Source organism: Chrysemys picta, chromosome 4, assembly GCF_011386835.1.
Source record: "Chrysemys picta bellii isolate R12L10 chromosome 4, ASM1138683v2, whole genome shotgun sequence".
NCBI lineage: Eukaryota > Metazoa > Chordata > Testudines > Emydidae > Chrysemys > Chrysemys picta.
Window position 1 is genome coordinate 62857170 of NC_088794.1, and position 16006 is coordinate 62873175.

General features: G+C 49.5%; 1 protein-coding gene across 1 annotated transcript in view; it reads left to right on the forward strand.

Annotated features, from left to right (window-relative positions):
- The first annotated feature begins 12347 nt into the window (after window positions 1-12347).
- Window positions 12348-16006, forward strand: part of SORT1 (sortilin 1) — a 48242-nt gene continuing 44583 nt past the window's right edge. The window contains exon 1 of the mRNA XM_005310994.4: window positions 12348-12560. Coding sequence (XP_005311051.1) covers window positions 12393-12560 — 168 coding nt within the window. The 5' untranslated portion in view covers window positions 12348-12392. The remainder of the gene's footprint in view (window positions 12561-16006) is intronic.

The following is a 16006-nucleotide window of genomic DNA, read 5'->3' on the forward strand; positions in this document are numbered from 1 at the left end:
GACATCTCCAGAAAGCTCTCTTTCATGTACTCCCAAAACCTTTGCAAAAGGTTTCTGGGGAGGGCTGTCTTATCCCATCCGCCATGGTAGGACACTTTACCACGCCAGGCCAGTAGCACATAGTCTGGAATCACTGCATAACAAAGCATGGCAGCGTATGGTCCCGGTGTTTGCTGGCATGCAGACAACATCCATTCCTTATCGCTCTTTGTTATCCTCAGGAGAGTGATATCATTCACGGTCACCTGGTTGAAATGGGGCGACTTGACCTCCCCAATTTCCATAGCTTCCTCACCCAGATGCCCAAGAACACGGTGGGGGGGCCTCCGGCCACCCAGTCACTCCACCCCAGATGATTGCCTGAGCATCAGAAGGCTGGCCTTCAATAAGAGTTAAAGTTTTAAAGTGCAATTTGTCCTTTTCCTTCCCTCCTCCCCCACCCATCCCAGGCTACCTTGGTAATTATCCCCCTAGTTGTGTGATGAATTAATAAAGAATGCATGAATGTGAAGTAACAATGACTTTATTGCCTCTGCAAGCGGTGCTCGAGGGTGGGAGGGGAGGGTGGGGTGGTTGGTTTACAGGGAAGTAGAGTGAACTGGGTTGGGGGGAGGGGCGGAGGGTTCATCAAGGAGAAACAAACAGAAGTTTCACACCGTGGCCTGGCCAATCACAAAACTCGTTTTCAAAGCTTCTCTGATGTGCACCGCATCCTGCTGTGCTCTTCTAACTGCCCTGGGGTCTGGCTGCGCGTAATCAGCGGCCAGGCGATTTGCTTCAACCTCCCACCCCGCCATAAATGTGTCCCCCTTACTCTCACAGATATTGTGGAGCGCACAGCAAGCAACAATAACAATGGGGATATTCTTTTCGCTGAGGTCTGAGAGAGTCAGTAAGCTGCGCCAGCGCGCTTTTAAATGTCCAAATGCACATTCCACCACCATTCGGCACTTGCTCAGCCTGTAGTTGAACAGATCCTGACTACTGTCCAGGCTGTCTGTGTACGGCTTCATGAGCCATGGCATTAAGGGGTAGGCTGGGTCCCCAAGGATCACGATAGGCATTTCAACATCCCCAACGGTTATTTTCTGGTCCGGGAAGAAAGTCCCTTCCTCCAGCTTTCGAAACAGACCAGAGTTCCTGAAGACGCGAGCATCAGGTACCTTTCCTGGCCATCCCACATTGATGTTGGTGAAACGTCCCTTGTGATCCACCAGGGCTTGCAGCAGCATTGAAAAGTACCCCTTGCGGTTTATGTACTCGGTGGCTTGGTGCCACTATCGCCCCACCACAGTTTGGGAATCCCATTGCAGCAAAGCCATCCACTATGGCCTGCATGTTTCCCAGAGTCACTACTCTTGATATCAGCAGGTCTTTGATTGCCCTGGCAACTTGGATCACAGCAGCCCCCATAGTAGATTTGCCCACTCCAAATTGATTCCCGACTGACTGGTAGCTGTCTGGCGTTGCAAGCTTCCACAGGGCTATCGCCACTCGCTTCTCAACTGTGAGGGCTGCTCTCATCCTCGTATTCTGGCGCTTCAGGGCAGGGGAAAGCAAGTCACAAAGTTCCATGAAAGCGCCCTTACGCATGCGAAAGTTTCGCAGCCACTGGGAATCGTCCCACACCTGCAACACGATGCGGTCCCACCAGTCTGTGCTTGTTTCCCGGGCCCAGAATCGGCGTTCCATGGCATGAACCTGCCTCAGTAACACCATAATTTGCACATTGCTGGGGCCTGTGCCTTGTGAGAGGTCTATGTCCACATCAATTTCCTCATCACTCTCGTTGCTGCACTGCAATCGCCTCCTCGGCTGGTCCTGGTTTTGCTTTGGTATGTCCTGGCTCTGCATATACTCCAGGACAATGCGCGTGGTGTTCATAGTGCTCATAATTGCTGCGGTGATCTGAGCGGGCTCCATGATCCCAGTGCTATGGCATCTGGTCTGAAAAAAGGCGCGAAACTAGTATCTGACGGACGGAGGGAGGGAGGGGCGAGTGACGACCTGGCGTACAGGTATAGGGAATTAAAATCAACAAAGGTGGCTGTGCATCAGGGAGAAACACAAACAACTGTCACACAGAATGGCCCCCCCAAAGATTGAACTGAAAACCCTGGGTTTAGCAGGCCGTTGATTTCACGGAGGGAGGGGGAAGCAAATGAATACAGAACAAATCTATTTTTTACATCTTAAGCTGGCAGACGACGGTGCAGCATGACTGATAGCCCTCGGCATCTTCTGGGTGCTTGGCAGAAAATAGCATACTACGACTGATAGCCATCATCATCATTGGGAAGGCAGTACGACGACGATGGATACCAGTCATAATATACCATCTTCTACCAAAAGGCAAGGGGCTGCTGCTGTGTAGCAATGCAGCCCCATGTCTGCCAGCACCCAGATAGCTGATGAAGGCTACCAGTCATACTGCACTGTCTGCTGCCAAAAGGCAATTAGCTGCTGCTGTGTAGCAATGCAGTACCACGTCTGCTGGCACCCAGATGACATATGGTGACGGTGAGCTGAGCTGAGCGGGCTCCATGCTTGGCGTGGTATGTTGTCTGCACAGGTAACCCAGGTAAAAAGTTGCGAATCGATTGTCTGCCGTTGCTCTGACGGAGGGGGAGGGGCCTGATGACATGTACCCAGAACCCCCCGTGACACTGTTTTGCATCATTCAGGCATTGGGATCTCAACCCAGAATTCCAATGGGCGGCGGAGACTGCGGGAACTGTGGGATAGCTACCCATAGTGCAACGCTCCGGAAGTCGACGCTAGCCTCGGTACTGTGGATGCGGTCCACCGACTTAATGCACTTAGAGCATTTTATGTGGGGACACACACAATCGGCTGTATACAACTGGCTTCTATAAATTCGACCTAATTTCGTAGTGTAGACATACCCTGAGACAGATCCCCCTTTGTGTATCCAGTGTGTCAATAAGACCCCCTGCTCATCCAGATTCATCTCGCCCATTCTCCTTCATATGTCCAAATCTTGCCTGTAGATTTGACTTCTGTTGAAGGTTGTGAAATCAATCACTGGATTTTACATTCTTTCTTAACAGGAGCCTTAAAAGTAGGATACTTATACCCTTAACTGGAAATGAATTTTAATGTACCAAAGTCCTGTGACTTTATTTTCATAGTTAATTTGTAGAGAGTGACTCTTTTTCCAGATGTGTAATTGCTTTGAGATGTATGGGTGCAGTATTGTCCTGTTAACAATCAGCCTAGTGTCATTTATCTCTAGTGATTCTCATTTAGATCAGTATCCTTTTTGCTTATCTAGTGTGAATCTTATCTCATTACTTGTCTCTCTTTTGTTCCCAGTTGAGTAACGCACAGCATTAGTTTCTCTAACCAGAGGAGCTGTAACTTTTACTGCACAATCTCGGTACTGGGGATTGAGATCAATGTGTGTTGGATTGTTAAAAGTAAAAGGAAGCTCTGCTTAATCATCAAACCAAAAAAGTTTGTTCCTGTGAAATCAAGGTCTTATTTTACTAATGCTATTTCAGAATTTAGGAAATTAGCTACGTGGTGATTCCTGCCAGTAGAGACCTGTGACTACAGTTCTGTTGAGTGGGTGGCTCTTTAAACCCTTGCATACGATTGAGGGTGGATCTACCTGAAGTTTCACCTTGTCTTTCTTATTTTGAAAAATTAAACAGTTTCATAAATGAAGAAATTAGAACTTTTTTTTGGTGTGAAATAAGCAACTGAGGTAGCATTTTTTAATACAGGCACTGAGAGACTCTGAGTAGTGCAGAGAAGAAAACTTGCTCTGGCAAATGGGAATGCTTAAGACATCGATTTCTGCAGAATTTACTGAAACAGAAAACTAGTATTCTTACGCCTCTGAAAAAAAACCTTCCACTGCGAATCTGAAGTAGAAGCTGTTTCTGTCTCCAGCATTAATTTCATAGTTGTTTTTAGCTTTTTCAAGCAGCAGCATGAAATTGACAAGCCTGATAAGTTTCACTGTTGCTATTCCTTATCTTGTGGAAGTCTGAACACCAAGAATTGGGTCAGTTTTCTTTTGCTGTTGCTTGGGAATGGTCTGAGCAGCAGCAAAGTGAGGCAAGGGGGCTGTTAAAGCCAGGAGGAAGACCTCATAGTGGAGGCTGGGTAAGGTTAGAATAGCAGAGCCCTCCCCTGCCTTCCGGAAGGCTAGGCAGAGGGAAAACTCAGCCTTCCAGCTGCTAGGAGCATGAAAGTTTCAAATCAAACACCAGTAGACACATAAGGTGACCCCAAAGCAATGTCCAGAAAGCATCCTTATAGGAATCCCAGCATCATCTCTTTCTAGTAGCAAGAGGGGGAGGCTGGACTTTACCAGCCAATTGTCTGTGGACCTTAAAAAAAAAAAAAAAAAACAGCCATACTGGGTCAGACCAATGGGCCATCTAGCCAAGTATCCTGTCTTCTGACCATGCCCAGTGCCAGATGCTTCAGAGGGAATGAGCAGAACAGGGCAATTTCTCAACACCAGTCATGATTTTATAGATCCCTATCATATCCCTCCTTAGTTATCACTTTTCTAACTTGAACAGTCCCAGTCTGTTTAAGTTCTCCTTGTATGGAAGCTATTCCATAACCCTAATCATTTTTATTGCTTTGTACCTGTACCTACTGTTCATGGAGGCTCTCTCATATCCGGTACTAGAGTAATTGTATGTTGGATTCTCTCATTGCTTTGATGGACAAGTGTTCAGCTGGTGTTGACTTAAGCGCTGCGTTTATTTGGTTTTACGGCTTCGCTCATGGGAAGCGAGTTTGATCCTGGATTTGCAAATACGGTTGCATGTCTTGCGAGTGTAGTGGCTGTTGAGGGGAGAGTTTGAGGCATTGGTCTTCTGACTTGCTCTCTTCTCCTGCAGAGAGCTCTCACTCTACTTCTCTAAAGTAGAGAGAGAGCCTCATGGCACTGACCTCTTCATCTAGGTCTGTCCAGTGCAACAAGTTCCTACGTTTCAGTGTCTAGCATGCTTTGAGGTGTCTTTATATCGAAGGATAGGTCGACCCTTAGAGTGGGTTCCTGTGCTCTATTGGCAGTAGAGCACCGCTTTTGGTATATAGGAAACCTCCATGCAGACCAGGTGCCAAAACCAGCAAAGCTGAACCTGGATGAGCATGCTCTCAGTGGCAGAGATTTGACACCTCTCAAGGACTTAAGTGTTGGGGCTCCTGTCCTGCTCCTTGATGTTGCAGATGGATCTTAGGCAGCGAAAGTGGACGCTTGCCACTTGTTTGATATGGCATTGGTACAATGTCCATGTGTCGCAGCCATGGAGGAGTTGGCTGCGTACAACAGCGTGGTAGATTATCTTGGTTCTGAGGTAGACTCCATGCTCCCTTTGGAGGAGCCTGTGGGTGAGCCTGCCAAATGCCAAGTTTCCTTCACCAGGTGATGAGTCATCTCCTAATCCAACACGGCATTGCTGGAAAGTGTGCTACCCAGATAGCAGAATTTCCTGCCTGAGTTGAAGGGTGTATTGTTAATTGTGACAATGGGCTCATTGTGCTCATGATGCTGGTGGTCTGGTGCTGGCAGGTACAGGCTGATTGTAAAACCAAAGCATTTTAAGGCATAGGCAAAGCAGTTCACGGTAAGATGATTGTCCTTGGGCGTGTGTGCAATGAGGGCATAGTTGTCAGCAAACAGGAGCTGTCCTAATAGTTGTTTGATGTGGGCCCTGAGTCACTGTAGATTGAATAGACCCATCCTCCACCCCCATCCAATCTGAACTGGATGTGTACTTCTCCCTCCATCAAAGTCCTGGAATGCGAACAAGAGCATGGCTGAAAAGACAATGGCAGAGAATGGGAGCCATTCTGCACCCTTGTTTGGTGCCATTGGTGACAGGGAAGGCTTCTGATGAGTCACCACACTCCATCACCCTGGCCATTGTGCCACCGTGAAATGAGCAGACGTTAGCAATCACCTTCTCTGTGCAACCAAATTTAAGAAGGCGTTTCCATAGGCCCTCGTGATTCACCGTGTTGAAGGCCTTGGTCAAGTCAGCAAACACTATGTACAGGTCCTTGTTTTGTTCACGGGCCTTCTCTTGTGTTTGCCAGGCTGAAAAAATAATGTCCATGGTGCCACAGCCAGCACCAAAGCCACACTGTGACGGAGTCAAGTAGGTGAGAAACAAGCCTGTTGAGGACAAGCTGAGCAAGGATCAGACAGCAGTGAGATTCTGCGATAGTTGACACAGCTAGATGTGCTTCCCTTCCTCTTGTAGAGATGGACTATGAAAGCATCCTTATACTCCTGTCGCACCATACCCTGTTCCTATAGAACCTTGAAAAGGCTGGTGGGTTTCCTGATTAGGTGAGCACCTCCACTTTTGTACACTTCAGGTTGACGCGACGCTATCAGGGCGTGGTGACTTGCCTGTGGACAGCTGCCTTTAACTTAGCCTAAAGAAAGGTACATGGGCAGCTCCTCCAGGCCAGGACACTGTGGGAGTGAGTCAATGGCATTGTCAGACATAATTCAAGAGATGATCAACGTACTTTGCCCAGCGAGGAAAGAATATTGCCTTTGTCTGTGAGCAACCGGTTACCGTTGGCTGTGAGGACAGCGACTGTACCACTGGATTTTGGGCCATACACAGCACGGAGACCTTCATAGAAAGTCTTCATGTCATGCTTGTCAGCATCTTCCTGCAGTTCTAGAGCCTTCTGCTCCCACCACTGGTTCTTCATCAGGTTTGCAGGGTTTGGCCTGATGCTACCAGGCCTTCCTTGCTGATTTCTTATCCAAAATGTAGGATTTGTGTGTGGTGTGCATAGTCTCCTCTAGCCGGTCTATTTTATGGTCACTCTCATTGAACCAGTCTTGGTGTTTCTGCCTTACAAAGCCAAGAACCTTGGATGTAACATATCTGAGCTTCTGCCTGGTTGCATCAATGTCTGTGGAGTTCTCTGGGAACTCAGCTAACGCAGTCTCCGGTGTCTGTTCCAACTTTGCTTGTTTCCTGGGGTATTTCATGGCAGCTCATTGATCTTCTTTGGTGGTTTGTGGTGTCTTCTAGGGCACTCTGAGAAGTGTATCAACATGCTTCTCACAAGCTGATGGTCTGACCAGCATTCGGCTCTTCTAACAGCGTGGGTGACGTGCACATCTTTAATGTCTTTAAACCGTACAATTATGTAATCCATCATGTGCCTGTTTTGATCTGGGATGCATCCATATTGTCTTGGCATGTTGGAAGACTGTGTTGGTAATAGGGTGACCAGACGTCCCGATTTTATCGGGACTGTCCCGATATTTCCTTGTTTGTCCCGCGTCCTGACCGACGTGCGGTCCGGACACTGGACAAACAAGGAAATGCGCCGGAGCCTGGAGCCCGGAAGTGCTCGCAACCCCACCCCCCGCCCCGACTCCACCCCCTCCTCCCCCGATTGGCTCCCTCCCCGAATCCCCGCCTCTTCCCCGGGCTCACCATTCCTCCTCCCTCCACAAGCGCTGGAGGGAGGCCCGGGAGACTCAGAGGAAGCACGGGGCCGGGGTGAGTAAGAGTCCGGCCTGGCCCCGAGCAGGCAGGACTCAGTTGGGTGGTAGGGAGAGGAGGGGGGCGGCCCGCGGGGCCAGGCGGCGGCTGTTCTCCCCCCCTGGGCAGCGGGACTCGGGAGCAGCCGCTGCTGCAGCTCCCACTGCCGCGGGGGGAGGAAGCGGCCATGGCACTCGGCGGCTGCGGCGCCCCCGAACCTGGGCCTGCTGCGGGGACCCAGCAGCGCGCACGCTGGGCCCAGCCCCTGGCCAGTCGCGTCTGGGCTGCTGCCCAGCTGGTACTATCCCGCGGCACCCCCGGGGCGGAGGCATCGGCAGCCCAGCCCCGTTCGTTCCCCTGCGGGACCCGAGCGGGACGGGGGGGCTGGGGCCTGCTGCCCCCACTCCGGGGCCGCCGCAGGATAGTACCAGCTGGGCAGCAGCCCAGCCGCGACCAGCCAGGGGCTGGGCGCAGCGTGCGCGCTGCTGGGTCCCCGCAGCAGGCCCGGGTTCGGGGGCGCCAGAGCCGCAGCCGCCAAGCGCCATGGCCGCTTCCTCCCCCGTGGCAGTGGGAGCTGCAGCAGCGGCTGCTCCCGAGTCCCGCTGCCCGGGGGGGAGAACAGCCGCCGCCTGGCACCGCGGGCCGCCCCCTCCTCTCCCTACCACCCAACTGAGTCCTGCCTGCTCGGGACCAGGCTGGACTCTTACTCACCCTGGCCCTGCGCTTCCCCTGAGTCTCCCAGGCCTCCCTCCAGCGCTTGCGGAGGAAGGGTTTTTTTGTTTTGTTTTTGCCCCTTCTCCCCCCCCCCCCCCCCCGCGTCCCGATATTTGACTTGGGTGATCTGGTCACCCTAGTTGGTAATGGTGAGATTGAGCTCGGCACACTTGGGGAGAAGTAGTTGGCTGCTGGAGTTTGACCTTCCACTGCTGTGATGGCCTAGCACTCTATTCCCCATGTCAGAACTGGCTCCCACACGAGCATTAAAGTCTCCAAAAAGGCCTGCTCTGTCACCTCAGATATGGAGCTCATATCCTCCTGCCCTAGTCAGTGGAGAACGACCATTGCCGTAAGGCCACCTGTGTGCAGAGTTGTGATTAAGGACTGCCAGCAGCATCCTCTGCCTGTCCCCATCACCACAGCATTTGAATGAGTTTGGCTGAACAACCAGCACTATGAATGGGTTTAAGTGAGAGAGGCTTGCGCAGAGCCTTTCCCACGCTCACCCAAGCAGCTGTTGCTGCGCTGGTGCAATAAATGCCACAAGCATGGCAGCTGTCGTGCGTGCAAGATTTGTATTCGGAGTTGTCTTTCTCCTAGGTGAGCTGCCGAGCTGAGCTGAAAAGCCTCATCTACCATAAGCATAGTGATTGGCCAATGACTACTTATACCACACTAGTTGCCCTTATATGCCATCACAAGGTATGTGCTTCATTGACCTGACTATTATAATCCCTGACGCTTACTAAAATCTACGGATGAAAAGTAAGTCTCAGCTCCATTTTACAGATGGGGAAAATGAGGTACAGAAGTGAAGTGACTTTCCCCAGCTCACAGCCAGTGGCAGAGCCAGGAATAGAATCTAGGTCTTTTGACTCCCGATCCCACTCTGCCTCCGTGCATATTCCTCATGGGCCTTGTTGGCAGACCTATAATCTCAAAGGTCAGTGCCACTGAAACTTGCCCATTAAAAAGAAATGTGGGATTCAGATATCTGGAGGTCAATGCTAGTGTTTCTATGGCTTGGATTAATATGATGCACAACAGCACATTGCCTTTATAGCACCATTCTTCTCTGGTTCTCAGCTGTTGTACAATTAGTCATGGTACCTGACCAGAAGAATCCTGCTGTTCCAGGAGATGGTGCTGTTCCTTTGACTTTCCTTTTCTAGGAAACAAAATACAATAAACACATCTTCCCTGGGTGAGACTCAAAACAAAGAAATGTCCTTTATATCCTATCCTAATCACCTGTTTACTGGTACCAACTATCATGTAATCCTGCCATGGTATTCTAACTAAATCAAGGCTTTGTGTTCTGATCTCTGATCCCTCAGTTCTAGGGAGAAACACTTGAAGTTGTTGCAAGTCAGCCAACAAGTCAAATACAAGTAGGGCATCTTGGAATAATAGATTTTGCTCTCTTGCCACATCCCACTCAAATGAGTTTCATCTGGGCTCTTTTTGATGCCTTCCTACAGTACTACTCAGGTGATATGCAATGCCTGTTAGGCAGTTGTAGAAATGTCAGATATTTGTCCTTATATTTTTCAAACATGAAATCCAAATGAATGCATGGAAAAATAGCATCTGTGGAGGGGATGAGACTGATATAAAATTAAGCTCTTTTCTTGCCTGCAGTCCCCCTCTCATTTGCTAGGGAGCATGGAATGAGAACAAAATGAGTCAAAAACTTCTGATTTTTTAATCTATTTGCCCGCTGACTTAATCTGTGGCTTTGGGCAAAGCAAAGTCACTTAACCTGTCTTCTACATATCTGCCAAAGTGAGATAAGCTATCTCGCTTCCGCATAGTTATGAGGCATAGTCACAGTAAAGCTTTCAAGATGGTGAGTGTTATACAGTTGGGTTAGGAGCTTTCTCCTTTACAGATATTCAGATTAAGGGAAGGCGCAAACTCCATACCTGCCTTGGGCTGAAGGGGGAGCTTTTATCTCTTTGATTCCAGTGGTGGTTTCTGAATGGTCTTACTTTCCCCATGACCCCTGCCATGGAGTTGGAGCTTAATTTGTTACAAAACTGCTCTTTACCATCAAAAAGCACTTAAAGTTTCACTGTGCGGGGGTGGAGCTGCACTCTTCAAACAGCAGCACTGCACTGTGGGAGCTGGGGTTTGGTCTCCTTGCTAGGATTCTGAGACTGCGTATGTGTGTGGCCATGGTCCAACTACCTTGCATAATATTTTAAATGTGGATTTGTAAGGGCATAATTATAGCCCAGAATGAAAAACATTTCAGGATGTTTATGCCAGAAGAGGGCTTATAAAGCATTGAAGAGAAACCAGTTAAACGTGCAGGTCCATTCACTGATGGAGGAGGCAGAGAAGCTGAACATCTTTTCCATCCTACCTACTAAAAGTATCTTTTTACATTGCTTCTATGAAGTGCTATATTGCATCCCTTCACTGAGTCCCCATCTCTTACTCCATCTAATTCAAACTCATTAGTAAAACAATCTTGCACCTCATATCATTTGTGCTCTCATGTCCCCTTTCTCACTAGGTTTGTTTTTCTCCATCTTCTTATTGTACTGATCCTTTTGCCTCCTGTTTTTGGCTTCATGTCTCTGTCACACTACGTGCCTAAGCCTGGATCAGTCACCAAGCTCCCTCTCTCTTTCCCTTTCAGTCTAATTCTCCAGCAATTTCTTCTCAGACGTCCCTAAGATCCCTGCAATGTCTTGTCTTGTTATAGAGGGTGAAGTCCATTGGTGAAGGGCATGTGTCGTAAAGCATCATGTGAATTTGGGATTCTAGATGATTTATATTTTCCAACCTTTGCAAGCAGCCAGCTGTTTAATCATACTAAATCCTCACCTGTAACTAGAAGCTGCTTTCCACTCATGCCATGGTGGCACTGGGGGTTTGAGCCCATCCTGGGTTGGAATTGGGGTTACTATTGTTCTTGCCCAATTTACCATGGCTTTGCACTGCTCAGTGGGCCAACTACCCCTAGCATTACTACCATGAAGCACTCAAAAAGCTTGAGATGTGATTTTTAAACCAAAGACTTTAAAAATACATTTAAAAAAAAACGGACCTTCTAATTTTTAAGCCTTTAGAGTATGCTCTGGATCCCGCTTTCAACTTTGTCCATAGCCAGGATGGTTAGAAACTTTTAAAACTACTTGATTGAGTCTCACACATTTACCTGGACTTCCGCTGGAGCTGTAAGAAAAACACAGTCAGGTGAATGGTAATAAAGCTAGCCCTGCTGGCAGGCTCCATCTAAGTCTATTATTAATGTAGAATCCTAGAATATCAGGGTTGGAAGGGACGTCATCTAGTCCAACCCACTGCTCAAAGCAGGACTAATCCCCAGAACAGATTTTTACCCCAGTTCCCTCAATGGCCTCCTCAAGGATTGAGCTCACAACCCTAGGTTTAGCAGGCCACTACTTAAACCACTAAACCTGCATGGAGCTGGGGGGGGGGGGGGGGGAGCTTGTAACCCAGGATGCCTGGGTTCTGGTCTCAGCTATGGGGCCCGGATCGAGTAGGGTGTAAGGGGTTGTACGCCTGGGGTAGTGGTGGGAGCGCGGAGAGACCAGGCTTCCTAAGGGCCCTGCGCCTTTAAATGCTCTGGGGAGCGGGACTTGCAGACACAACATTTCCAGGTTGCAAAATAGTGTCTATTAAAATCAACCAATTAAAAAAACAACAACCTGCTCTGCGCATCCACTAGCCAATCAGAGAACGGTCGCGGGGTAGATTAGGATTGAGGGGAAATAAGATTAACGGTGTGTTTAGCCAATCACTTTATGCGAGGTCAGCCAATGAGTGAGGCGTTTCTGGAAGAAGGTGGTGCTTGGGATGCATGATTGACAAGGAAGGAACCTAATCAGAAGGTAAAGGGTCTGGTCAGGTTTGGCCCATGTTACTTTGCTAGGGGGACGGTGCGAGTGCTTACTAGGTAGAGACGGACAGCTCATGAAGCCAATCAGAATTGTGTGGCTCGCGCGGCCACACGAACGGGGAAAGAGCTCTCAGGGAGGGCGGGACTGGTTTCCTGGAACGGAGATTGGCGTTTCCTTTAACCAATGAGAATGGCAGATGGGTGCGTGCTGCCCAATGGGGTGGCTATAGGCGGGGCGCGGCGAAGCCGGGGTCCGGGCGCTGGCAGGGGCTGGGCTGGGCTGGTTAGAGGCGATGGGGCTGCGGGAGGCTGCGCTGTGGGGGATCTTGCTGCTGCTGTCGCCGGGACCCGACTGGCTGGAGGGAGCCCGCGGCGGGCCGCTGCGGAGGCGGCGGGCGGTGGAGCTGGGCTGCGGGGAGCTGCGCGGGTTCGAGCCCATCCTGGGCAACAACACCTACCAGGTGCGGGGCCGGGACCCGGGGCGGACAGACAGACCCCGGCCACGGGGGTGGGACAGACTGACCGACAGATCCCCTTCCCCCCTGCCGCCGGTGATGGTCTTGCCGTGCCCAGAATTGCCCTATGCCAGCCATGCCTGCCTGGTTGGGGGGGGAGGCTCCCAAGCTGCCTTAGTCTTTGCCTCCTAGCAGAGCCCCAAGGACAGCAATTCGCCTTCCCCCTCTTGCAGGGAGGGACCCCTTGTCTTGGGCCCCGGGAGTGCTAAAGCTGGCCCTCCCACCTTGTTTTCTAGCACTAGTTGCCAGTGCCTTCAAGAAATCTCTGCATACAATAGGTATTGGGGCGGGGGGCGGCTGGTCTTTGCCTGCAGTGCACAGCCAGGAGCCGAGGGGATTAAGTTTGTATAGAGCAGGTTCCTGCCACGTGAATGTCAATTATGGCAAATGTCAATGTGACCTTTGGTAAGTCACTTCCTAGGTTGGTGCCTCTGTTTCCCCATCTGCTGAATGGGGATAATGGAACCCATTTTGCCTGGAGTTATTTAGAGAGGTATCTTTAATATCCGAGCACTTGGTTTACCTGCATGTGTCAGCGAAGGGCAGAATCTTAATGGCTAGTCTGTGCGCTATTGCAGGCCCACAGAGAACCCTTTAACGTTGTGTTAAACACCTCGGTGTGCCTTCACCTGAACAGCATTGTAACTTCTCCCTGACTTTCAAAGTGAGACTGAAAACTGGTCACTCTGCTGATGCTCCCGTGAGATTGTCAAGCATCTGAGGCGCTGAGTCTTGTTGCACCTTGGTGCATCTTTGGAACGCTGCAGCAGGTGTTGAATGATATGTCTCTAAAAAAACCCTCCCCAGTCATCTGTTAGCCACAATTCACTGACTTGGTAGAGTGCAATGGCTCCAAAGATTGCACCTGTATATGTACTGCAGGAATCTGTGCTCCACTGACAATGAGCATAGGGGCATATAATCAAAACTGTAACAGGCCCTTAACTATAGCAGGGCAATTCAGAGCTGCTGTTGCATTAATAATCTGCTGTAGAAAATCCTATTATTTTGTTCCTTCTGTATCTCTTCTGCCTCTCCCTATTCCCTTTATGGCTTTAGCAGATGTTTGTTTCACTCTTGTTGTTTTTCTTTGTGGTTTAATTCTGTACCTGAGATGTATGTACAGTTTTGGGGATCCCCTGAGAGGCAGAACTGTGTCTGGCAGGCTTATCCCCCTTTCCTCTGGGGTGGGGTCTTTTAACTCAGACTCTACCCAGCTAACATTTGTGGCAGTGGCTTCTCTTTCTGCATTTTTATATTTTAAACATTTAAGTAATAGCTGAGATGTTATTACCACAGAAGATGTGGTGTGCCAGCACTTCACCTGAATGCAGTAGCTTCTTACTACAGTGATTGAAAGAATGAGGTGGATGATTAAGGAGATGCTGCCAGGTTTGGTAGACCTAAAATCTAATGTCCTGGTTATTTCCCATTTGCAAGGACAGCTTAAACTTCAGTCACCTACCCCCACAAAAGCTAAATGGGTTAGTCCTCTCTCTCCTAGTACAGGCCTCCCCAAAACACTGCCCCCCACCCAGCCACTTTACCAGTTGCTTACTAGCCAGGGGCTGGTAGAAAAAAGGATATCTTAACCCCAGAAAGATCTAGAGCTACTGCACTGGAAGCCCCAGCTGCCTTCTGCTTTTGTGTAAATACTCTGTTTTATTGTTACCTCATGCTCCCAACTCCCCCCATCCTGCTTGCTTGTGGCATCCTGCCTGACACCTAGATTGTAACTCTGTGGGGGAGGGAGTGTTGTCCTAGTTACTTGTCTGTCCAGCACTTAGCGCAATGGAATCCTGGTCTTTGATGGGGGTTCCTGGTTGCTACTATAATATAGCAACTGGGAAGGGTCCTGGGACTCTTCTTATTGTACTATCACACCCACACACACACATGCACCCCTACGCCTGCCTCAAATAGGTGAGCTTCCTGGCTGCTTGGAAGGGCAGAGGTTTCCTCTACTCATCCCACAGAGCCTCTGGGCTGCAGCAAGCCGGGGAGGGAGTGTGACTATTATTCCCCTTCTCCCCCAGGAGCAGCTCCAGTGTCTGCCTCTGCTTTTAGCTTTCCAAATTAGCAGGTGCTGGGAGAAAGAGACAGATTCTAAGGCCAGAATTGATGATCCTGGTCAGTTTTGCCTACTGGCCACAGCATTCTCAGTGCTATTGTTAATCTCAACTGCTCTTGTTAATTTCATGCTGTTGCTTGGCAAAGCTATGAGCAGAAGCAGAGGCATTGTCTGCAGACTTGGGAACATAGGCATTGCACTGATTTACATGGAATTCATATTTGGGAAGGTTTTCTTTGCAGTCATAAGGACCAAAACCTTAGCTTCTGTAGCAAAGCCTGTCACTCACTAGTAAACTGACTTGCCTTGGGTAATTGGGTTTTAAGCCCATTTCATGCAATCATAGAATATATGGGTTGGAAGGGACTTCAGAAGGTCATCTAGTCCAACCCCCTGCTCAAAGCAGGACCAACCCCAGACAGATTTTTGCCCCAGATCCCTAAGCGGCCCCCTCAAGGATTGAACTCACAACCCCAGGTTTAGCAGGCTAATGCTCAAACCACTGAGCTATCCCTTCCCCCCATGTCTATCAGCCTCTTCTGTACCTGATGTAGGATAAAAAGTTGGGATTCATTTGCTTACTCTTAGAATCATAGAATATCAGAGTTGGAAGGGACCTCAAGAGGTCATCTAGTCCAACCCCCTGCTCAAAGCAGGACCAATTCCCAGCTAAATCATCCCAGCCAGGGCTTTGTCAAGCCGGGCCTTAAAAACCTCCAAGGAAGGAGACTCCACCACCTCCCTAGGTAACGCATTCCAGTGTTTCACCACCCTCCTAGTGAAATAGTTTTTCCTGATATCCAACCTGGACCTCCCCCACCGCAACTTGAGACCATTGCTCCTTGTTCTGTCATCTGCCACCACAGAGAACAGCTGAGCTCCATCCTCTTTGGAACCCCCCTTCAGGTAGTTGAAGGCTGCTATCAAATCCCCCCTCATTCTTCTGTTCTGGAGACTAAACAATCCCAGTTCTCTCAGCCTCTCCTCATAAGTCATGTGCTCCAGACCCCTAATCATTTTTGTTGCCCTCCGCTGGACTCTTCCTGACATGTTGGAGGTATTTAGTCCCAGTGTAATGTTACATTGTCTGTGGGTGCTTTATCCTGCCTTTGTGGTGGATGGGCCCTATGGTATATAGTATTCTGCAATGTATCTGCTGTCATCCTATTGTGTATGGAGTTGAGACTTAAAAACCTCTGGCTTCCTTCCAGGGATCGCAAAGCCCTTTACTAACACTGAGTTTAGCATCCCAACCTCCCTGTAACACAGGCAGTTTTGTCCCATTTTACAGTTGAGAAATTGAGGCTTAGAGAGGGCTAGT